Genomic DNA, 24,139 nt, shown 5'->3' with positions numbered 1-24,139 from the left:
GGTCCAGAAGGAGCCCTGGGGGTAAGTGACCCCAAATGGCAGGGGGGTTTGATCCCTCACCCCTGTGTGGGCTCCGCTGGGGTGAGGGGGGAGGCAGGTTTGGGGCGGGCACCCCAAGGTGGTCCCGGGGGGGGGGGGAGGGCATGGAGTCCGCGGCACCGCCAAGCCGCCAGGGGGCGCGCTCGGCGCACAACGCTGCACCTTGCTCCTCTCTTGGCGGCGCCGCGCAGGCGCAGTGCGGGGAGGGGGCGCGATGGCGGAGAGCCCGAGGCCGAAGAGGAAGCGGGAGGAGGAGGAGGCCGGGGCCGCGCCCCACGACGGGGCCGCCGCCGCCGTTCCCCCCTTCCCGTTGGCGGAGCTGCGCCTGCGGCGTGTGCTGCGGGAGTCGGCGCGGGACAAGGCCGTGTTCCTGCACGGGGAGGTACCGTGGGGAGTGTGGGGGGGTAGCCCGCTCAGGCCCGCCGCCATTTTCCCCGCTGAGGGCTGGCCCCGCCCCGCGGCGGCAACCTCCAGGCAGGCCACGCCCCTTGGCCGCAAGGCCACGCCCCCCCGGCGCCACATGGCGCGGCCGGGTTCAGCGTGGCCTGGGGCTCCCCGGTCCCGTCCCGTCCCGTCCCCCCCCCCCCCCCCCCCCCCGGTCCCCTGCCCTCGGCAGGGCTGCGGCCCGGCCCAGCCCTTCTTTACTCAGCAAAGCGAGGCCCCAGGGTCGCTTTTCCATCCCGGTGCTGCCCAAATCCGGCCAAGGGAGGGGGCAGGAGGCGGCTGCTGTCAGCAGCAGCGTGCTGGACACCTTATTTCAAGCCTCGGGTTATTTTTTTCTTATTAGTATAGCTGTTGCTTTTGGCCCTGAGAGCTGGTTTTTCGTGTTTGGTGGGTAAAGTGGCATTGAATTGCAAGGAAGATGCTAACTCTGGGGCTGTCAATAGGATAGGCATGTCAATCAGGCGTTGTAAAGAGGAAATTTGTAACAACTCTTTTAAGTTTTGCGGCCAGAGAGCCTGACCATGGTGCAGGAACCATGCAGCTGCCTCAGCGCCTGTCTCCTGGAGTTGTGCATCCGAGCAGGTGATGAGGATGAGGAAGTTTCAGTCTGCTTCGGTCTCAGGGCAATGGGTTGATGGTCAGTGGGTAACCGAACTGGGCACAGACCTGCCTGCTCTACCCTGTGAGCGTGGCTGGGTTGGGAGCCCCAGGTGAACCCCTCTGCTCTCCCCAAGTGGTGTTCAATGAGGCCTCACCTGGGTCCTGTACGAAGGGGAGCGACTCAGGGGTGTGCTCTGCACCCCGTGCTTCCCAAAACCAGCATGCCAGGCCACGCCTGGATCTGGGTTGTGGTTCCTTAGAGCACGGCAGTGGTGCTCCCTGCCCCAAAACAGCCTAGGTTTGCTTCCTGACTGTGATGCAAACTCCTATGCCTGCCTCTGCCCTCTTCCTGACCCTCCGACTGCCCGGTCAGTGGCCCCGTGTCGACTTGCGAGTATCTGAGATGAAATCAGTGATGTGGGTCAGCAGGAATGCAGCTGTGGGTGCTGGGAGCATCCGGGGAGGTGTAGATGGGCTGAGATGTTGTCCACATCCCGTGCTCCCTCAGAAAACTGCCTGTGTTCCCTGATGGGGAGCAGATTCCTGGCGTGCTTCAGGACAAATGTGCCTTTTATTTTTTGGACAGGTGCTGCCCAGTGGTGGGCTGGACTAGGAGGGGGTTTGTGCACGAGAATTGAGGGGCTGCAAGGTGTCTGCTGTGGTCGCTGGGTGGAGATGTTCAGGTCCTGGTCTCAAACTGTCCACCCAGTGCTGGATCTGTGTTTGCCATGACTTTTATCCGTACTTATTCCAGGTGAGCAGCCCCTCCGGAGAGGGGACAGATGCCGTAATCATCCTGGAAAAGACTCCTTTCCAGGAGGAGAAGGTATTGGACCTGCTGAAGAAGCACACGAAGCTGGAGCTGCAGATGCGCAATGACATTTACAGCACGTACCACCTCTATCCTCCACCGGAGCTGAGCGGTGAGCGCTCTCGGCCTCGCGCAGGGGAGTCCCGGGAGGGCGGCTTGCTCCGTAGCTTGGCTGCGGACCAGCGGTCATGGCTGGGATGCCGGTCGGCGTGCTCCTGCTGGCTCCAGAGGGGAGGATGCAGCGAGCCAGGCGAGTGCTGCTGCCAGACCCGACCACGTCACCCCGGTTGTGGTTTGGCCGCCAGCAGCAGGCCTGGCCGAGGTGTGGAGATCAGTGGATCGTTGCCGCTCTGAAGGCGACATCTTACTCCCAAGGCTTTGGGTGCTGCCTTGTTTCACCCTCTTTTCCCTGCACTGTCAGACACCTGGCTCAGCTGATGGGTAGCTGGCTGTTAACTGGCCCTTGCTTGATTACCTGCCATCATCTGCCTGTGCCTTGATTTAAAGGTGAAGAACGGCTTGTGGGTCTGAAAGCTTTCCTTGTGGTTTTTTTCAGTGATGTCAGTTAATCTGGTAAGATATTGTCTCTCCCCATAAGGTTTACCTTGAAAACAATCTCTGCAGAGCACATCTCAGCTTCTTCTCATTCCAGGGTATCATCTCATGTGCTTTATTTTTGTTGCGGGATGTCGCCTGGTAAAGGACAGACAGCTAGTGTGTTTGCAGGGGCGATTTAAATGCTGGTAACCTCAAGTGCCTGGAGCAGACGGGCACCCGGCCTCTGCCTTTCCCCTCTGATTTCACACATCCATGTGTTATGAAACCCAATTAATAACCAAATATGACAAGGTCAGATGAGCGGGTTGGAGAGCGTCAATGGAAGGCTGTCATCCTGCGAGATGGATTCTTATTACGGTGGAAAGGCACCCTGCGATTGCGGCGCTCTGCAGCTGCCGTTGGAAAGCGGGGCTGCTCTTTTGGCAGGCTGGGCATGTCAGTTTAACGCTGGTATGTGTTTAAATTCTACAATTGCAGTGACTAATTACGTGTCGATGCTTCCATAAACACAGCGATAGCCAAACAGGTTTAACAGAGTCAAAATTAGTCAGAGTGATAGCCTTAGGTAAGAAGTTGTGGTCCTGAATTAAATTTTCGGGATGTTTCATGTGCCTTCCTGAAAATGCTCCTGTTTTAGCGCTGTGTCCGTGGTGTAGGAGGGAGCACTGTCTGGCTTTGGGACCTTGAGTTGTGCAAAACTCCTCTTGTCCTGGTCAGGACTCTAAATCAGAGGTTTCGGTGTTACAACGCCACGTTTCAACGGCAGGAAAACACCGCGACACCCCACTTCTCGTGGATGCCGTGTGTGGGAAGATGTTAAAGCCATGCTTAACTCCTGCTTGGGCACCTGCTGCGTTTGAGGCTGGCAGTGACTTGCAGCGATTCCCACGAGGTGGCATTGCGAGACTAAAATCCTCTGGGCCTCTCTCCAGCTGCAGCCCTGCCAGTCGTGCTGGCGTTTGCCTTCCTTGTAGCGCTTTGCTTCAGCGCTGTGTAGTTCCAGCGTTACTCTGATAGCAACATTTTTTTATTTAATTTAAGATTTATGCCAGGTGTGAAACACCTCGCTGGGGTGAAAAGGCTGTTAAGGGGTTGCCGGTCTCTGTCAGCACCGTGCCAGGTCCTGCTCTTTTGGAGAGGCTGGAGCAAAACCAGGTGAATCTGGGTCTTCTCACATCCTGTTTCTGGGCCTTCGTTAAACTAAATCCTCGCTCGGGTTGTTTCTCTTCGGCCTGTCCTCTGTGCCGTGACTCTGCCCTGCGTAGCCACGCTGTTTGTTTCACGTATGGCTGGACCAAACCTGCTGCGCGCTCAGATGAGTGTTCGTGCCGTTCCTCTTGCAGGTTTGAATAGGGGAAAAAAGCCTCTGGCTTCCTTCTGCTGTAGTTCATCTTTTTAATTACTTTAAAAATTGCCTTTAAAAGGCAGGTTTTGCAGAAACATTACGCAGTGGTGCATCTTTGCTTCCCAGCCTTCTCCTTGGCATCGCTGTGCCTGCTCTGGATGTTGGGCAGCAGACCTGGGAGGGACTGTGGACGCCGGTGCTGCCCTCCAGGCTCCCCAGCTCTGAGCGGTGAGCGAGGAGGCTTCTTCCTTCAAAGCAATTCAGAGCCAAATAGCTGTTTTTGTGGGCATGTTGCATGAGCCGCTGGTGAACAGTTGGGCTGGCACCAGCGGAAACAGTCAGGAGGGGAAGGAAATTGCCCTTTTGAGCTGAGTCATGGCCTGAGGAGGGAGTCAACGTGAGGAATGCAGCTCATAAACCTAAAATAAAGGAGAAATTTCCTGTAAGGCTGCAGGCAATGTCAGGGCTTGTGAGAAATCCCTGGACACTGAATGATTGTGTGGAGACCCAGCGAGCCCTCGCACGGAGTCTATCTCAGTCTCTTGGTTGCGGAGTTAGAGAGATACAGGGTTTTATCTCCTGGCGCTTGCAGGTTTACACCCGGTTAACGTGATGCAGTAAAAGTATTTTGCAGAAAAGGTCAAACTTTGGCATTAAGCAGTTCCTTCGAAAAGTTGGGGTGTCCCGCAGAAGAGGATTTCACCCCGGAGATTTCACAAATTTCACACACCCCAGGTGGCCAAGCCCTCCAAGCTTTCTCAAGGTAAGGTAAACCTCCGGACTGAGGCAATCGTGACCGCAGGTGACTCCTGACATTGGGTGCATTGACGGCGTGAGGAGCTGGCTCTGGGTCCCTCTGCTTTCTTTGAAATGCGTTTCTCAATGCTGCCTTTGTGGTCCGAAGTCCCCAGAGGGGCTCTTCATTCAGCTGGAGTTCCTTGGTAGCTGAAAGTGGATATTTTCTTCGCCCTCTCCCCGCCTCCTTGTTTAACTGAGTCAGATGCTGTTCCCTCCCTGGAGTCAAGCTAACACAGGCCCCGTGCGATGAAAGCTTGTTTTGTCTTGGTGGTAAAGAGTCTGCGAGGCTGGGCCAGTCGCTTTGTTTGCGTGGTGAAGGCAGAGAATGGGAGGCCAAAAGAAGCACATTACCTGAGCAAATGGCTCCCTTCTGCCCTGGGAGGAGGAATTTCACTCTGCCGGTGCTTAAAGATGAGATTTTTAGGGCTGGGAGCACACCGGCGTGGGGATGCGTGAAGACCATGCCGGTCAGAAAGAGGACCTCATCCATGTCTTGCTTGGCTATTGGTTTTACTGGCCACTAGGAGAGACGTGTCAAGGCTAAACTGGGAAATAACATTTGCAAATCAGCTTAATAATGGTCGTAATTCGTCTGAAGGGCAACCCAAAACCACCGACTAAGGAGAAGGAAATTTGTGAGCGAGTTTGTGAGGAGGGGTGGTGTCAGAGAGCATGCCCTCTGACTGTAACTGCCCTGCTAACAGCAAAGGCAGGCGCGCGTAACTTATTTTAAGGCCAGCTGCTGGATGTTGCCTAGATTTAAGAGGCAGCTTATGCCTAGAGGTGTGAGATACTGGTGGAGGAAATCCCAGCTCTGGGACTCTCCCTTGCAGGAAGAGCAAGGGCCGCTTTCATAGCAGAGGAAAGATTTTCCTGCTGCCAAAGGCTCGTTTGCAAAAGCCAGATGGTTCAAGCAACATGTTCCCTGATAACATCCAGCTCCTGGTGGTGCTCACACCCGTTTAGCAAGGAGAACTTGCTGTTTCCAGCAAAAAGCAGCCTCCTCTTGCCTGGCTGCTGAGGGACATCATGTTTCACAGCACCAAAGCTGCACTGGCTAATTCGGGGGCTCTTATCAGTCCTTTAAGGAGTCTTTACTCACTGGGCACGGCTCATCCCTGTGCTGCGGGTTGAAGCTTATTAAAAACATCTAAAAACAAGCACATCGGGAGATGCTCCAGCTCCATCTCTCCAACGCGGGGTAGAGAAATTGTGGGAGAAGTGGGAGAGCGTGAAAGGAAAGTATTGAGTCATGCAGGAAGTGATACATATCCCTGCCGTCCCAAGCCCAAAAAGTGTCTGGTTTCAGGCAGCGAGGAGCTGGAGAAACTTGCACGAGCTGCACGGGGAAGGTTGGTTCGTCTCCCGGCATTTCCATGCTTGCCTGCCGGTGGGGCTTGCCCAGCGAAGAAGACTCTTTGCATTTACACTTAAATAAAAAGCTGGCGCCTGAAGCAGTGGGAGCATGTGGGGTGGTTTGGGGGATGGGAGGAGGTATCACCGTGCTTTGCTCTGGTTTTTTGGGGGTTGCTAACCTGCAGATTTCCTCTTCACCATGGCTGTTGCAGCTAGAGCCCACAGAGTCCTCCTTGGATGAGAACCAGGGGCCAGACAGCCTTGGCAGAAGTCTCCAGCAGCACGCTTGGCTTGCCCTGGCATGTGCTGGCCTCGGAGACTGTGAGCTCTTGCAAGTTTTATCCTTTTCTTTTGTGCTTTTATTTCATTCAATAACGAGAGCCCCAGATGTCCGAGGCAAAGCCGTGGTCGTTCCTGGTTGGGGGTGGGTTAGAATTAGGTGTTCCCCTGTGACTGCTGCGCAGTTGTGATCGTAAAACTCAATAATGTTAATACAGCAGGGGAAGGAGGAGGAGGTTGTGCATCATTATATTTAGTTAGGGCTGCGTCAAAGGAGATACCCGACGATGGGAAGACAGCGCAGAGCTGTATGCAGCAGGAAAGAGTCTTGCAGAGGAAAAGAAAACTTGCAAGAGTGCAAGTGTGACTTTCTCTGCTGTTTCCTGGGCTTGGCACCTTCCTGTGCCTGACGGTTGAGTTGATTAGGCAGATTATAAGCCAAAGCTCAGCTTCCTACTAGCAAAGGGAGGATAAAGCACCCCTGCCCAAAAGTACGAACAGGTTGTTCCTGCCCTGTGTGCTTCTCTTGGCTCCCCGGCATGTTTAAATCTATTCAGAACAAAATTACAGTGGTCAATTTTAATGTCACTGAGTGGGATGGGAGAAGCGAGCGCAAGGAGTCTCAGCGGGTCACCCTGCCTCTCTTCGCCATTTGCATCGGTTTGAAGTTTGACGTGCTGAGCGGGAGGGGGATTTTGGCAGAGCCTGGGGACAGCGTGGTGTGAAAGGGGACAAGGCATCTCTCGTGACCCTGGAGTGCACTTTCCTGCGTGCACGAGCTCTCTCTACCTCCTCCCCATCTGCGATATGTAGCTGTCCCGTGCCGTAGGGAGCATGGGGTAACGTGTTTTGTCCTCTCCTCCTGGCGACAGCTGCCTTCAGCCCTTTTTTGCATAAGTGCCCCAAATTGAGCTGGTGTTTTGGTTTTGTTTCTTGTGTCTTGGGTTGTTTTTTTCACTTTTGTTTTTAGCAGGAGAGGGGAGAAGTAATTTTGTTTCCGGTCAATCCGAGCTTCCTTTTCTCGTGGGCAGGGATACAATGGTGCGGTGTATCCCCTCAAACACCCTTCGTAGGGTGAACTGCCCGATCGGTTGTTCTCTACCACTGCAGTGTTTTTGCCTCCTGCTCATCCAGGTTCCTTCAATTAAACCTCCTTTTTTATAACCTGCAGTTAATTGATGGTCAGTCCTGACTTCCAGAATAAACCACAGGCGTTTTGTGGTGTCCCTGGGCTGGTATTCAGGAACACGCCAGCTGATGTGACTCAGATGCGAGTGGAGACAATCCCTGACCCTTCAGCGACTTAAAAACCCACATCACATGTCCAGTGGTTCTTTACCCCTATTTCCAGGCCAGGGTAGGTTTCGGCTGCCCCACGGCGTACGTGATGCATCAATGCACGTGGAGTCCGCCAGGAGCAGGGCGGCTTTTAAAATGGAGCATTAACGTGGCCGGTTGCCAGCAATGGAAAGATTTCGTGGCGAGCCTGGTCTCGCCGTGGATGTTTCCTGTGGCTGAGCCCAGGCTTAGCTGGGACTTTGCATCCTGTGCGCGGGCTCCTAATGATAGTCAGGCTCTGAGCATTTATCAAACAGCTTCTCTGGCTGTAGTGCTTTATGCTAATTAGCATTGCTGGGGTGTTTCAGGGTTGATGAGACCTCTAGAAGGGAAATAATCATTAGCGAACCACAGCCTCTCCCCCTTCTCCTCTTCCAAGCATCTGCTGCTCAACTGCAGCTGCACATTAAGGGTTTCTCTGATCTCGTGTTAGGTTTTAAAGTATCCTAAATGGCTCTCCCCACCAAAAGCAGCCACCCCCCAAACTGGGGAGGTGCCGGAGAAGCCGTGGAAGGGTCTTCCGCAACCCCACATCATCCCAGTTGTTGCACGGATTGCAGTTATCACCACCCCCAGCATGGAGAGGTTTCTGCTGCAGTCCCTGCTCTTGTTTTGGGGTAGAAAATTAAAATTATGGAAGTTTCAGCCCGAGGCCGGATGTGGTATTTTCTTATCTTTTGCCTTTTTGATTTCTCCCAAGTGCTTTGCTGGTCTTTTTAAGTGAGGAGCGGAGGAGCTACAGCCTTGTCTTTTTTTTTTTTTTTTTTGCTATTACATCATCCCGCTAGAAGTGCTAATTGAGTCCTGGAAAACAACCTTGTTTGAACATGTGTATGGTGGGAATCAGACCAGACTGCCCTTGTGGTTTGCATTTTCATATTTCATGTTACCAGCATTTTCCTGTGGATTTCAATAAGCTGGGTTTGGCATGAAATGAAAAGGCAGAGTATCCCAGCTTGTGCAGCGCCGACCTTAAAAAAAACAGAAACTAGAAAACTGAAAAGAAAAGAAAAAAGAACCACCCTAAATCCTGGCTTTAAGAACAAATAGATATTTATATTCAGTGTCTGGCTAGCATATATACGTATATAAAGCATGAAGCACGACTGTTTGGTACCCTGGTGAGTGTGCAGCCCATGGTTTTCGCGACCGTGGGAGACCTTGGCCACAAGCTGCAGTGTTTGCAGCACCCCAGCCACTTCCTTCTATCCAGCCTCCTCGGGGTTTGTCCAGGCTCGTGGGGTTTTTCTCCTTCCTGCATTAAGTTTTATAGCAGTTCTCTGTTAGCTGGGAAGGTGGAGGCACTGCTGGTGCCCTTGGAGTTGTGACAGGCTCCATATCGCACAGCTAATCTCCGCCAAAGAGGGATATTTTTCGAGCGTTTTACCACTGTGGGTAAGATTTACTGCTGCCGAGGTCAAAGCTGCCAGGTTGACGAGGTACGTGCTTGCATCCTGTTTAATGCTGCAGAAATTACGCAGCAAAGTTTTAATCTTGAGGTAAACAGAAATTGTTTTCCTTTTGCTAGAGTCAGCAGCTAAATGCTCTCTGTTTGCAGCTGGTGCAGGAGAACCACCCAGTCCTCTTTCCTCAGCTCGTCCCGCACCGTGCTGACCCATCAGCCTGCGTTGTTTGCTGTGGATCTGTCCCTGTGCCCTCGACCTCTTTGCTTCCTGCGCTCGGGGCTCGAGGCCGAGCATCCTGACGGCTGAGAGCTCTGGGAAGGAGCTGCTCCTCAAGCCAGCCCCAGCACAGCCCCGCTGCTCGCAGCTCACGCAACATCTGGTTTTGTGGCTGGAGAAAGTTGCTAGGTGCTCGCTCAATAACATCCCATGAGCTTTGGATTTAAGTATGAGGAAGATGCGTCTCTGCCCCCGGGGTCACGTTTCTGTCCTGGTTGTTGAAGCACATAAGCTCTTCCCTGGGAGCCCCAGCTCTGCCCCGATGTTGCTGATATGCCTGAAAGAGCGAGTGTGGGAAAAAAAAACCTTTCAGACAGCAAACTCCTCTACCTGAACTGGAAAGACAGGCTCTGGCTGTGTTGTTGGCTTATCCTTTCTCGAGAAAAGCAGCGGCAGCCTGGGAGGTTACAGCACTTGTTTGCTTTCCATGTCTGTTCTCCCCACTCCGCTATTTTAGCGGCATCTTTTAAAAATGTGTTAGTGTGGCATTTATTGGAAGGGAAAACAGATTTATCATGAAGAAAGTAATGTGGATTTCATCTGTGATGGTAACTCAATAAACATGTTTGTTTCTAGAGATAAAAACCACAGTGGTGTACCCCGCCACAGAGAAACACCTTCAGAAATATCTCCGTCAAGAAGTGCACCTCATCCGTGAAACCTGGGAGGATTACCAGAACATAACGCTGCCCTTCATCCAGTCCCAGAGCTTCAGCATCCAGGTATGGGTACCGCTGCTTCCCCTCTGCAGAGATGGACGTCTTTGGTTTCCTTCTTCAACATGCTGGGCTGTCAAATGTCTCCTCCGAAGCCCAAGTTGGAGGCAGAAGAGTCGGGAGTGCTCTGCCCCCATCTCCATGTTGGTTGCTCCATCAGCGGGTTGTCAGCTCCGTGGTACCGCACCCTCTCACCTGGCTGGGCAGCCTGCTTCTCGAACGCGACTGGCTGCAGATTATTTCTGCTGGTCCTGAGTTGTGATGCTGCCTGAATGCATCCCCTCATCTATTGCACTTCCTTGAGGCTGTCTGACCTTTAGGGTAAGCTCAGCGATGCTCAAGAAGGCTCTCTTTCCCTTAAACTGCCCCAGTGTCCCCATCCTTCTGTCCTCTGGGGCATCCTTCTCCATCTTTGCAGAAAGACATTTGCCTTGGAGATGTACCTGAAGTCGCCTTTTGCAAGGTTTCTGGAGAATTCCTGTGCTGGGGCGTTCCTCATCCTTTCTGAGGGTGACTCCCTGGGTGTTGGTGCAGTTTGCTGGCCTTTTTAGGAGTCTCTTGGGTGTTGTGGAAATGGAAAGGCACAGATCGCTCTTGGATTCCTGCATCACAGCTCATTCCTCAGGCTTTGCTACAGCTACTCTGCCTTTCAGCCCTTCGGTCCATATTCCACATGGCAAAGCTGTACTTTTAGTGTTCTTCTTGCCCCAGGCAGCAGCAATGGACTTTTCCTGTTTTACATCCTTTTTGACCATTCCTCTCCCTATCTTTCTTCTTTAGAGACCAAAGGAACACAAGTCTGTAGGGACCAATTCATGCTGGCCTATGTAGAAGGGGGAATAAAACAAATCCTGGGTCTGCTGAGGCTATCCATTAAAAATAAACCCCAAGAAACAACCAGCCACAGGCCTTGGGTATCCTCTACACCTCTGACTGCTGCCTTAAACAGCAGCAGAATGGTTAACAGGGTTCACTGTTGCGACGCCTGTTTTCTAATCGCTTGCAGATGAACGTGAATCCTGCTTTCTGCGACTCGTACCAGAAGGCACCTTGCAAGCTGCAGTGTGCGCTCAATTACTCCTCACCCGCCTGCTTTTCTTTGCTCCGTCGTTCAGCTTTGTCGCCGGCAGGCAGGCTGCAACACCAATAACGTACAGGCGGCATTTATTAGCTGGAGAAAGACAAGAGCGTGTTTCTACCAGACAGCAACCTGCACGAATGTTTTCTCCATGCCTTTGCTCCAAAGGCTGTTAAGTTTCCTGGTGTAGCAGCTGCCTTCAGAAGTTGCTTGAGCTCTCTCACTCTCTGCCTCTTCTACCAAATGCTTGTGAGCTGATTCCTGTACACGGAAACATATTCCTGGTGACCATCGGGAGCATCTGCCAAGAGATCTTGGTCAGCACGGTCAGCCCTTGACCTCTGTGATTTGATAATGCAGTTTCTTGTCTTTAACTGGGTTTGGTGAGCGGAAAGGGAAATGTGAAGGGTAACAGAAATAGCGGCAGACTACAGAAGTGGCTCTGTTTTCTGCTAGAGGATGCAAAGCGTGGATGCTTTTAGTATAATAGTTTTATTGTGGTGCCAGTCTCTGGACATGTGTTGTCCTCACTGGGCTTGTGCTGGAAACAGCAAGAGCAGTCAGCTGATGACCTGCCCATCACATGAGGCAGTGTTGGGTTTAAAATTCAGCTCATCTGATCGGTGGACTTATTTAGGGTACTGATAGCTTGGCACTTGTGAAAAGAGCAGGCATAAAAAAAAAAAGCCAAAACCCAAAGGGCGAACTTTCATTTCCTGCTGAGCTTCCTGCTCTGCTTTTCTTCTGGGGTTGCAGAGCACAGCGATCTCATGCCCTGCTTTCCAAAATCGCTTTGAGAATCTAATCTTCTCTAAGATGTTGTTGCTAGGAAGAAAAGACCAGAAATTTAAGAAAAAATAAAACCATACCAACAGATCAAGGGAGGAGAGGTTTATTTGTCTCCAAGGATACATTCAGGTCAGTTCACAATGATCCTAAGTTTTGACTGGATTAATTAAACTCTTGACAGAGTTCCCCCAAAGGGCTGTCTTTTTATCTTGAGTGTCCGGTGTGACCGAGCTCGCTCGGTGTGTCTGCGAGACTGGCTGCATCTTCCCTACCCACCTGGAGCAGTGTCATGGTTTAATTCCAGGGGGCAGCGAAGCCCCACCGAGCCGCTCGCTCACTGCCCTCACAATGGGATGGGGGAGAGAATCAGAAGAGTAAAAGTGAGAAAACTCATGGGTTGAGATAAAAACAGTTTAATAGGTAAAGCAAAAGCCACGCACCCAAGCAAAGCAAAACAAGGAATTCATTCACTGCTTCCCATCGCAGGCGGGTGTTCAGCCATCTCCAGGACAGCAGGGCTCCATCACGCATAACGGTGACTTGGGAAGACAAACGCCATCACTCGGAACGTCCCCCCTTCCTTCTTCTTCCCCAGCTTTACATGCTGAGCATGACGCCATGCGGTGTGGAATAGCCCTTTGGTCGGTTGGGGTCAGCTGTCCCAGCCGTGTGCCCTCCCAGCTTCTTGTGCCCCCCAGCCCACTCGCTGGTGGGGTGGGGTGAGAGCAGAACAGGCCTTGGCTCTGTGTAAGCACTGCTCAGCAATAACAAAACATCCGTGTGTTACCGACACTGTTTTCAGCACAAATCCAAAACACAGCCCCAAACTAGCGACTGTGAAGAAAATGAACTTTAGCCCAGCAAAACCCACCACGTTCTCCACTCCTTATTCCATACCATTTATGTCATGCTCAGGTCCCATACTATCCTCATTAACCTCCTAACCAACCATCCTCGTTAACCAACACTACCCTTCCCATCCTTCGATACAATACACAGATATTCCCCTAGTCTATGGACCACCCCTGTGAAATGTCTGTAAAATGTCCACAAAATGCCCACTGAGTTCATTTAGTCCATGACTGTGGGCTCCATCTGTATGGTGGTCACTCAGGACAGGAGAGGCGGTGTGTTGTGTGGAGTTGCTGGGCACCAAAGCCAGCTCAGGCTGGGTCACTGCTGCGCTTGCACTGCTTCTTGTAAGGCTTGTTCTCCACTGGTTCAGGTGGTTCCTGCTATAGTAATTCCCATAACATGCAACTCAGATCCTGGGTTACAACAATTTAAAGGTATTTCCACTACAATCTCCACCCCTGGTCCCTTTGGGCCAGACCATTGGGTTTAACATTGCAATGAACTCCTTCCCTTGCCCCTGCTCCGGCTTGGACTTACCCGCAGACTGCAGTACCTTAGGGGTGTACCTGCTCCAAGTGGAGCCTTATCTGTGCACCACAGTCTCTCCAGGGGTATACCTGCTGCGGCATAGGCTTATCCACAGCCACAGTCGCTTTGAGGTGCTCCTGTTCCAGCATGGCCTTCTCCAGGGGCCACAGTGCCTTCAGAGGTAGACCTGCTCCAGCGTGGCCTTACCCACGGCCACAGTCCCTTCAGAAGTAAACCTGTTCCACCATGGCCTTACCCATGGCTGCAGTCCCTCCAGGGGCGTACCTGCTCTGTCGTGAGCTTATCCACGGCCACACGCTTTGAGGTGCTTCAGCATGACCTCACGTGCAGCCACTGATGCTTCAAGGTGTACCTGCTGCAGCGTGGACTTAGCCACAGATGCTTTGAGGTGCATCTTCTCCAGTATGGACTTATCCTTGGGCCCAAATCCCTTCAGAGGTATACCTGCTGCGGCACAGACATAACCACGGCCACAGACACTTCGAGATATACCTGCTCTGGTATATCTTATGCATGGCCACAGACGCTTTGGGGTGTCCTGCTCCCACGTGGATTCATCCACAGTCCCTTCGACTCACGTTCACACTGGAGTTCCAGCCTGTCCAGTCCAGCAGCGCAGAAACAGCAGTGATGCCCTGGCCGTCTGCCAGCCAAAATGTTTCATACTTAAACTTGTTGGGGAAAATGATGTTTCAAAATGGTTTCAGCGTTTGAGCCCTGGCCATTTTCTGCTTGCCTTGTCTTATCTTCTAGGGACCTGGCTGGGGACTCCCTGGGCAGTCCAATACTTAAGGCAGACTTAAGTTAGAGCACAAAGTGCGTTTTGGAGGTGTAAGGAAGGATGCTCAAGCTCAGGTTGGTAGCCAGGAAAAGCAAAGATGCTTTCTGCTCGTCTTACTCTGTCACTTATCCCTGGTTTCTTCATTTTCATCGCTGAAATTCGCCTCTGGATGGTGCTTTGCTTTGAAGGAGAAGCGCAGGGGGATAACCAGAGCAGGGATTACAGGCAGTCTGGAGGCTGAAGCTTCAAATACAGAGGAAGAAGAACAGCAAGCTGTTTTCTAATCAGCGAAGAAACCAAGAGGCATGCATTGCCCAAGAAAACACAGGCCTTTCGTATTCGCCCAGCGAGCGCTGGCTGCCAGCAGCTGGAGCTGCATCCAACCTCAGGCTCGCAAGCAATCTGCTCCTTCCTTTCTAAATAGGAAAAATCAGCCGAGTTCCCTTCCCAGACTTAGTTGTAAAGGTTTCAGTGCAGCCTGGGAGGTAAAAAGGTGCAGACAGTCCTGTGGTGCTGCGAGAGGCATCTGCTGAGCCCCACACGAGCTGGCTTCCACCGCTGCCGGGGTCTGGCGTGCTCCGAGTTGCTTGTGTTGGTGGCTGATATGTCTGAATGCCTGTACCTGTCCGTTGCCAGCTGGTGGGAGCACGGAGGAGGGATGCTGCTGCCCCTCGGGGGTTTTAGTGCTTGCAGCAGCTCCGTCTCCGGCCACATAAAGCAGCTAGGTCTAGTTTATTGCTAGACCCCATCGGGGAGAGCGATCTCCAAATCCTCCTAGGGGTAAATGCAACTATTTCTACGCTGGGCTAAACCATCTCTGTTCCATACCTCGTCTCCAGCTGTGGCCAGTTCTTAATGCTTGAGAGGAAAACAAAAATCCCTGAATAATTTAGCTCGCCGGTGGTGCAGTGCCATGCAGTGGGATCGGGGGGGTATCTTTTCACTGAAGTGCTTATAAAAGCCTGGAGTTTGTTGTTGGAGTGTTTTATGGATAATTAACTACAAATGTTATCAGCCATGAAATTATTTGGTTGTCTTAAAATCAAGTTGTTGCTTTTTTTGTTTGTTTGTTTTATATTCTACTTGCAGCGAACATGCACTAATCCATGAGCTTGGGCTAAATATGCCTGAGGTGTTGGGTTTTTTTCTCTGCTGGTTTATAAATCGCATATTTCTCTTTCAGTGGGTGTATAATATCCTGGAGAAGAAAGCTGAGGCCGATCGAATCATCCATGAAAACCCAGATCCTTGCAATGGCTTTGTTCTAGTTCCAGATTTTAAGTGGAATCAAACCCAGGTTCGTTTGCTCCTCTTATCTTTGAAGGGATGCTCCTTGTCTGAAGGTAATCCAGAGGAAACTGTCCACTTTTGTGCTACTAATAGCATGCTAATGAAAGTTTTAGTAGGGGAATGTGTCCTTCCTTTTCACACTGTCATTAAGTGATGATATTGCCGGGGCCTTTTATCACGTGCTAATTGTGGATGCTGCAAAACACAGGCTGTTCTCACTGCTGCTGGGTGATTTATTTATTAGCTTGGCTTTCTCTTTCCTGTATTAGCCCAAATGTTGTCGTGATGTGTTTGAACCTAAATCCAGCTGCGTATTTGTTCCTGCTGAACTTGTTTGGGTTTATTTTTTTTTGCAAGCCTCAACTTTAGGTGCAAACTGGGCAGATGTGTTGTCCTTCCGTTGCTGCAATTAACTCTCCTCCGCACAATATTAAACAGATGGTCGTTAGCTTATGAGCAGCTGCTTAACCCCTCGTGGGAGTGGCCACTCGTTGAAACGCAGAGGTTTTTAAGCCCAGGCTGTAATCCTAAATTGAGTGGCTCATTATTTCTTTGGGCTCCGGCTCCCTTTTGTGCTCTGCACCTGGGGAGGTGAAACTCCACATGTGCACCCCTTGAAGTCCAAAGAATTCCCCTTCGTGTTTCTGATCCTCAAAATGCTTCTGCGGGTGGCAGCGGGGAGAAGTTACCGTATGATTAAAATGGGAACTAAAAACTAAAAAAAAAGGGAACAAGCCTGCTTGTGGGAAACACGATTCTGTATTTCCATGCTGGCAGCACCTATTTCTGGTCTGGTGCTGGGTCACCTGGGGGAATGGCTTGGGGTGGACAGGTGAGTAAGTCACTGCAGGGTAGTCTCCTGTCACCACGAATTCCTTGCACAACAGCTACTCCAAAAGTTCCTTGTCAAGCTGTGATGGGGTAACCAAGCTCCAATTTCTGCTTGTTCACCGGGAGGCGTGACCTTCTTCCTGGAGAGACTTTGCAAAGCAGGTGATGCACAGCAAGCTTGCAGTCCTGCTTACGCCACCGTGCCTTGTTCAGTGCCCTTTACTTTCAGGGTGGCAATATTTAGGGATCCTAAAAAGGGCAGCACTCTGCCCTTTCCTTTCTTCGAGCCAAGCCTTAGTGTAAATCCTCATTTGCCGCAACCAAGCTTCGCAATGCACATCAGGATTGGAGGCGGATGGGCTTAAAATTGTGCTTTAGCTTTCTCTAGAGACCTGTTGTATCCATATCTTGCAGCGAGCATGGCCAGGGAGCGCTTAAATGGTAGGATTTGTCTTTAGGGGAGGTTTCCCCATGCTGCTGTCGCCTCTTGCTACGCTGAACAGGATCTTCTTGATTTCTTCCCAACGCCTGGGCTGCTGTCTGCAACAAGAGAGCCGTCATCCCTGGGGCTATCTGGGAGCTTCGCGTTGCCTGTCTCTTTCCCAGGCAGGCGAGCCAGCATCCCAACAAGGGCTGTCAACTTCTGCCTTCGAGCCAAGGAATTTCTTCTTGGCTGTGGGTGATGCCGAGCCAGAGCTGATCCCGGCAGCCCCGGGGCTGCCTGTGAGCACCGGTTCCTTCTGCCGCATCCCACCGAACAGGCGAGGCTACTAAATTAAATTAGGGAGGCGAGACAGAGCTCCCAGCAGGACTCCCCGAGCCTGCCCTTAGAAGTCCCTTCAACAGCATCGCCTTGCACTAGCTTAGCACCTTGCCTGCAAATGCTACGAATTCACCTGTAATTATTTCAGGTTGATTGACGAGAGGGAGATTTCTCGTTTGCATCGTGAAGTCTGCACCCTGGCTGCCAGCCTCGACCTTCTGGGCGCTGCATCAGCTCCTGCTGCTCAACCTTGATAGCAGTTTGAGTTGGTTTCTTGTTTTTGTTTTTTTTTTTTTTTTAATTTTTTTTTATATGGGTTTTTTTTTTTCCACTTCTTTTGAGTTGATTTCAAACCCGCAGGAGTCCCAAGGCGTTGCCTGAAACGGTGCCCGGCATGACATCATCCAGGGCCTTTTTAGCAACAGGCTTATTTGTTTCAAACAGCAACATGCAGATGTTGTTCTAAGGAGAAGAGATGTTTGCTTTTCCTCCTGCCAGCCAGCCCTGATCCGAAGAGGACAAGCTGATACGCCATCTTTTTCCAGAGCTGTGCACAGGCTGCTTTGGGAATCAAACCGAACCACGAGCATCGCTGTGCTGGCTGGGTGCAAATAGCAGCTTCGTGTTTTGAGAGCCCCGAGACAGGGTCCTGAGAGCATCTTTTGGCACAAGCATCGGTTTCCAAATAGCCAGATGGGTTTCTCGCAGCCCTGAAAAGATCTGCTGGGCCTCAAGTATCTAAACCCTTTGCTTTGCAGTGTTTATATTAGAAAGCCACTAACTGAGCTGAAGGAGACAGGGATTTTTATTTTTATTTTTTTTTAAAGTGTAATGATCCACAACCATACGTCTTGTTAAACATTGAATTCGGTAAGTGCTTCAGGAGGTGCCAAAGGTCTGGCTGAGAGCTGCTGAACGGACGTATTTTACTGCACTGGGGTTGTCCAGTGACCGATTAGGTCTTGAAAATAGTTATTTATAGAACTGGTGCAACTGGAAAGTGGCCGGCTATTTGCACAGTGGAAATATAGGAAGCTTTTCACTCGGAAAAATCTACAGTCGCAGTTTTGGCCGCTGCGATCCACTGTAAATCCTCGTCTGAGCGTGGAGATAAACCATTCGCTTGCTCTGCAGAAAAGGCCGTGCTCGGCGCGGCGTCTGTGCATGGGGGATGCTGGCAGACCCCACAGCCTCCTGGGCTCGGGCTGGTGGGTGCCTCAGTTTCCCCCCCGTAGCACAGTGGGTGCCAGCACCTTTTCTGCCAGCCTCGATCTGCACTGGGACAGCGTTTTTGAGCTGCTCAGGGAGATGTTGTGAACGTGCAAGGGCAACAGCAGGTGCTGTGTTTATGCTAGAAAAGGGCTGATCCGTTGATCTGCCTTTAAAGCTGAGAAGATATTTGTGAACCTGCTGTTTATCGATTGGGGTGAAGCTCTCCTCTTTTGGTTTTTCCTGGGCAAACCCCAACGTGTCCAAAAATGATGCTGCTTTGAGGTGCAGTGGGTTTGTGAGTGCATCTCGTACTGGGAGATTCGTACTGGATTCAGCCCAGCTTGGCTGTGGGTTAAACACGACGGCCGGTAGCCCCTTATAACACAGCCTGGAAAGCTGCGGTTGGTGCGTCAGGTCCGAAGTCCTCGTGCCTCCGTCTGCTCTTTCTGCAGTTACCTTCGTCACCGTCCTCCATCTCTCTCTCTGCAGCTGGATGACCTCTACCTGATAGCCCTCGTTCAGCGCCGGGAGATCAAGTCGCTTCGGGACCTCACCGCTGAGCACCTCCCGCTGCTGAGGAACATCTTGCAAGAAGGCAAGGTAAGCGCGAGGCCAGTCTGACACCGCTGTCCTGGCCAGGGAGAGCACGGCCTGCCTGCCGCAAGGTCGCTGCCTGCATTCTCCGGCAGCTGCCTGACCGACCCACGCACAGCATCTGTGTGGGGACCAACAACCAAGAGATGATGGTACGTCACGAACCGGGGCTGCGCTGCCCTCTCTGGCATCTCTGCCCGGAGATCCCTGTCCTTGCTTGCTCCTTCAGCACCTTCCGCCGGGGCATCAGAAAGCCGTGCCTCATTCGAGGTGTTTCAGGGATGCTCGATATTTCTCAGTTGGCAGTGAGCTGCAGGAGTTGAGCCCTGTCCTCCTCGTGTTGATAACTTCCTTCCCAACCCCTTGACGGTTTTCACCAGCTGACGAGTTTTTTCCAGCCCCGTGATGGGGCGTGCTTGGTAGATGGATGCACGATAGCTTCTCTTTCCTTCACTACAGTCGAAATTTGGAAAGTAATTGCGCTGGGGAAAGCAGAGATTAATTAAGAGATTAGTCAGGGGATTGTGGCGCGCTGAGCAGCGAACCAAGCCAGCGTGCCAGAGTTCACCGTTGCTGTTTATAGCTTTAATTACACCGGCTGGTAACAGGATCCCCATAACTTGCCGAGTGAGCCGAAGCGATAAGGGTGGAAGGGAAAACGATACGAGCGGAGAGCACGTCCCGTCATGGAGGGAGAAAAGTGGGGCAGCCGGAGGCATCGCTCCATCCCTGCGGAGACTGAAACAGGATGGGGAAGAGCTCTGTCCTTCCCAACTTCTCCCTCTCCCTTGCTGTGAGGATGGAGGAAGCAGAAGTCACTTCTGCCTTTCTCTCTGCCTTTTGCGCCATCCGGGGATGCTCCTTTCCGTCCGTTGCAAGGTCTGTCTGTCCATGCGCTGCCTGCCCCCAGCTGCCCCGTGCCCTTGCTGCGCGTTGCTAGTCCTGACCTGTGGGGTTTTTTTCTCCTTAGGAGGCCATAGCGAAGCGCTTCGGTGTGCCCGGATCCCAGCTGCGAATCTACCTGCATTACCAACCCTCCTACTACCACCTGCACGTGCATTTCACCGCCCTGGGCTACGACGCCCCGGGCTGCTCCGTTGAGAGAGCCCATCTCCTGGCAGACGTGATTGACAACCTGGCGATGGACTCCATGTACTACCAGAAACGGGCTTTGACCTTCGCCCTTCGAGCTGACGAACTTCTGCTTAAGAAATTCCAGGAGGCAGGAAGAGTGTGAGCTGGCAGAGGTGCTTTTGTATCTTTTTATTTTTAATAAATGCCCGTTTTCAGGGTTGGTTTTTTTTTTTTTAAAGGTTTTGGTGCTTTTATTTTTTTAAACTCTGATTTTGTACAAATTGGGGCTGACGGCCTATTGCTATGGAAACCGTTCCTTCTGCTCAAGTCAATTAAAACATTGATTGAGTAACCCCTTTTAGCGTACTGGTTTTTACCAGGGTCATAGCACCAGACTGGGCGCCTCTGGGATGCAGCGAGCGGAGGATTTGGGCAGGAGGGTCTGTGTGCATCCATCTTCTCCACCCAAAAGACAGCCCCAGCCACCAAATGTCAGCCCAAACAGGAGAGTAGGCAGCCGGAGGGATCCAAGAAAACCCACCGTCCTCGGAAAGCTTCACTTATTTGCTATGTATTTACCCCTGGGAGCAGGATTGCAGCTTTCCTGAGGCAGGGAGTGGTTTCTTGTTCCAAATAAATCAAATGACTAACCCGAGCCTTTGACCCTCCCGGCCGGCTGGCTGCCGTGGGCTCCGTGAAGGCAAACGCGACTGTGGATGCTGCCTGATCCTGGGCCTCAGAGCCATCATCTCTACCCTGCTAATTAGTCATACATCCGGCTTAAAGGAATCATTTAAAAGGGCAGCCCCTCCCTGACACAAGCTTCTCAAGGTTTTGCAAGGATTCCTCAGTGCTCTCGTTAAAAAACCCATAAAATAAATAAGATTGCTCTTCCTTCTGCCAAGGTGGTGGCACAGCAGGACGGTAAATGCCTTCTTGCTGCTGGAGGGTCCTGGCAAAGGGGCTTCCCGAGGCTTTGCTGCCGCTTTCCAGCTCCAGTGAGGTTTTTCGTGCTCCTTCAGTGAGATACCAACTTCTTCCTCGCTGCCTGACTGTTTAAACACTCCTCATGCCGTGACCTGGCAAGAGCTGCCCGTTGTGGTGGGAAAACCCGATTTCTAGGTACAGAGAGAGGCTTGGTCTGCCAACCCAGCCATCATTTCCCCTGCATCTTCTCTGCCCGACACCAACCTTTGAAAACTTCATGAGTTCTTGCTGCCAAAAAGGGCTCTGGTTTCTGGTCAGCCGGTAACCAGGGATGTAATTGCAGGAATCATCTTGCCGGCTACCCCAGTTATTTACTCCTTTCAACACACTGGGCTCTAAGGGGTATTTTTTTTTGCTAATGGAGGGGTGGGAAAGAGATGGGATTTGTTTCCAGGGCTGCTCAGTGTGCCACAGTGCTGCCCTGTGCCGGAGCGGTCCAGAGCCGGCTGGATCGCAGGTAGCATCATCAGAGATGCCCGGAGCTTTGTTCGGCTCATCCGATTAATAAATATTCAGGTCAGGCAGTTCCCTGGTACCTTTTAGCAGCAGGGAGAGGCAGAGTATCTGGATGCAACCACCTTTTCTTATTTCTCTGCAAAAATGCGATACGTGGTAAGAAAGCCAGGGTAATCTGTTAGGGGAGTCTTCCCCTCTTGTTGCAGATCTACCCATCTCCTGAGCAGAGCACATCTGGGGCCAGAGTTGATTTAGGAGCTGGGGAGCGGTGGATCTGGAGATGATCGGCGTGGTTGGCTGTCCCCTGACTCTTTGCATCCCTCGGTTTTAAGTTGCTAAGGGAAAGGGATGAATTTTTTTTGATACCAGAGCATTTTCTGTGCCAGGAGGGAGCTTGGTCTCCCTGGGTGAGGGAACATCACAGTTTTACGTACCCACCTAGGTCAGCCCAGGAATGGAGATGGTTAAACAACAGATGGGGCCATCCTCTCACCCAGGAAGCTTCCCCTGTTCTTCAGGTACTAAAAAAAAAAAAAAGCTGTCTTGAAAATAGACTTTCCGAGGGCTGCGACAGACGACCGAGCAGCACATCTTCCGCAGACCATCTGTCTGCTCCCGCTGGAGGAACCATTTCTCCTGGGAGACTAGAGAGCGTGCTGCCTGGCCGTCACCCATCTCCGCTGGGAGCAGCGGGGGGATACGTGGAGCCCGGGACAGGGGCTGTCCCTGCCTGCCCCAAGAGAAGAAGGCGGAGGGATGCATTTTGATGGAGCCTCAAAGGATTTATTGAGGTCCTGGGGCTGGGTTTGCAAAGCCAGACAGCGTTTCTAGGCTATGGGTTGAGGAAGGGTGAGCCCGAGGTGGTCGGCAGGACAAAGCCGGCTTGTGCCGGGCATGAATCGCCCCATTCTCATCCCTCTCGAGCAGATGCTGCCAGCCTGGCCGAGAGGGCATCCCCCTCCTCCTTTATTAATAGATGGTGCTCGCCTGGCTCCTGCTTTGTCCTCGTCACCCTTTCGGGAGCGTTTCGGCGGGGCCGTGATGGCACGAGGCCATCCTGGGGTGGCAAAACCTCTGCCCGCGCACTCGTGGGGCGAGAAAGCGGTCCCGTTCCTCACTGCTGCAGCCGGGGCATTCCCTAAACCGTTTTATACATGTGATTTCCGAACAGCTTTGGACCAGGTGATGGCAGAGCTCGTTACAAATTCACTTCTCAAACAGCCAGGATTTTCCTCCCCCCCCCCCCCCGCTTTTCTTCTCCAAATTACTCGGTGCTCATCATGCTGAATTAATCTAACTGGCAATTTATCCTTTGTAAATTAAATATTAGGGCAGGGTGTAGTCATTAGCAATGACTAACTACCCAGCAAACGCTCGTGGCATTCTGCTAAGGCAGCAAATACGTTTCCAAGGCGTGGTATTTTCTGGTGGGTTTTAAAAACGCGTCGTCCGCTGGAGCTGCGGTGGCCACTGGAAGCTCTTTGCCGGTCTTTGGGTCCATCCAAGGGGTCCCTTGGGAGATGGGTTACCCAAGGAGATGCGAGTAGGCGAGGCAGGCACCCCGTACCTGCCCCGTGGATGCTGAGATGTCCTGAGGTTCCTACGGGGTGGACACAGCCGGCGTTCACCGCTTGGCCTGGAATCTCCGTCGTTTCCCCAAACCTCGGTGAAGCTCAAGCCACAGCACTGAGACCTCTCGGCGTGGAGGTCCGGGCAAGGCAGCTCGTGTGGGAGACGTGGAGCTGGAGCAGCTCCCCGATGCTGGGTTGGCATCTCCGCAAGGGCTTTTCTTCCGCTCTCGGTCCTGTTGGTGCTGCCCCAGGCCGCGGCCACGGGGGATGCTCCGGGATGGAGTCCATCACCCCAAAACGAGCCCATCCCACCATCACCAGCGGGAGGGAGCTGGGGACCGAGAAGATCCTGGGAAGCGAAGCTTTGCGGCCTCTTTTAATATTCTGTCCTGGGGGCATGGTAAAAATAGACATTTGGGATGCATTATTATTGCTGGAGTTTTATTGAACGCCGTTTATTGTTTTCAGATGCAATAAACCTAGCGGGGGAACCCAAGAGACCGAAGGGTCTAAATATTTGTCAAGCAAATCCCAGCTCCCCGCGCTGAGCTGCAGCCCCAGTAATTACCCCAGGATCGTCTACGAGCCCGTGGCAATTAAAGCTTAATTACGGCAGGCTTGCCTGTCACCACGGGTAAAACTCTCTGCCCCGTTGCCTCGCTTCTTCCCGGCAAGGAAACCCCATCCTACGTAGGTTGAGGGACGAGGTGAGGATGCTCTTCAAATATTGATGCAGTTGTTCAATTAGCCTTGGCAAAACCGGAGCCGTCGGCTCAACAAGTATTTTATCAATGGATATTGTCGGCGCTGGACACCTCGGTCTTCAGATGGAGCTGGTGCTCTCCAGGTTCCCGCTAGCTCTTGCTTTCCAGCTTGGTAAAGGGGAATAAACTTTGCTGCCTTCAGCAACAAGCTGCCTGCTACCAGAGCCAATATTTCACCTTATTTCCCAGGTCAAAATCAGCGTTTATATCGCTAATTATCTCAGGAACTGGCAAAACCCCACCCCTGCGCAGGAGGGATGGATTTTGGACCGTAGAAATCAACGCCTCGAGGGGTCGGCTGTTGATTTCGTATATCGCGATGATGAGATGGGATGGAAATGAAATCCCGTGGGAGACCGAGGTGGCCGGGCACGGGGCATTCCCGCGGTGGGAATTAATTTCTCTGCAGGGAAAAAAACCCAAACCCAAACCCAATATTGAGCTGATGATTTGACGCAAAGCCACCCCTATCCCCAGAGCCTCTGCACATCACCTCGTGGTTGCTCGGCCGGCGAATTTGGTGGGGGAACGATGTGAACCCCCCCAGCGCAGTGTAAGTCCCCGGTGGGGTAAGCTTTG

General features: G+C 52.2%; 1 protein-coding gene across 1 annotated transcript; it reads left to right on the top strand.

Annotated features, from left to right (window-relative positions):
* Window positions 1–244: 244 nt before the first annotated feature.
* DCPS (decapping enzyme, scavenger) lies at window positions 245–20,104 on the top strand. The gene is made up of 6 exons (XM_075521121.1): window positions 245–421; window positions 1,838–2,006; window positions 9,827–9,972; window positions 15,202–15,315; window positions 18,604–18,714; window positions 19,679–20,104. The coding sequence occupies exons 1-6, from the start codon at window positions 254–256 to the stop codon at window positions 19,943–19,945; spliced, it is 975 nt and encodes a 324-aa protein (XP_075377236.1). The 5' UTR covers window positions 245–253; the 3' UTR covers window positions 19,946–20,104.
* Window positions 20,105–24,139: the final 4,035 nt, after the last annotated feature.

This window comes from Mycteria americana, chromosome 19, assembly GCF_035582795.1.
Source record: "Mycteria americana isolate JAX WOST 10 ecotype Jacksonville Zoo and Gardens chromosome 19, USCA_MyAme_1.0, whole genome shotgun sequence".
In the NCBI taxonomy this organism is placed as follows: Eukaryota; Metazoa; Chordata; class Aves; order Ciconiiformes; family Ciconiidae; genus Mycteria; species Mycteria americana.
The sequence above is the reverse complement of the archived record's forward strand: the minus strand, read 5'-3'. Positions and strand labels throughout refer to the sequence as shown.

Bases quoted from the DNA above. Each gene is read 5' to 3' on its own strand.
- DCPS (XM_075521121.1), top strand. From the start codon at position 254: ATGGCGGAGAGCCCGAGGCCGAAGAGGAAGCGGGAGGAGGAGGAGGCC. The intron at 9,973-15,201 runs GTATGGGTACCG...TTTCTCTTTCAG, and splicing joins CCCAGAGCTTCAGCATCCAG to TGGGTGTATAATATCCTGGA. The intron at 18,715-19,678 runs GTAAGCGCGAGG...TTTTCTCCTTAG, and splicing joins ACATCTTGCAAGAAGGCAAG to GAGGCCATAGCGAAGCGCTT.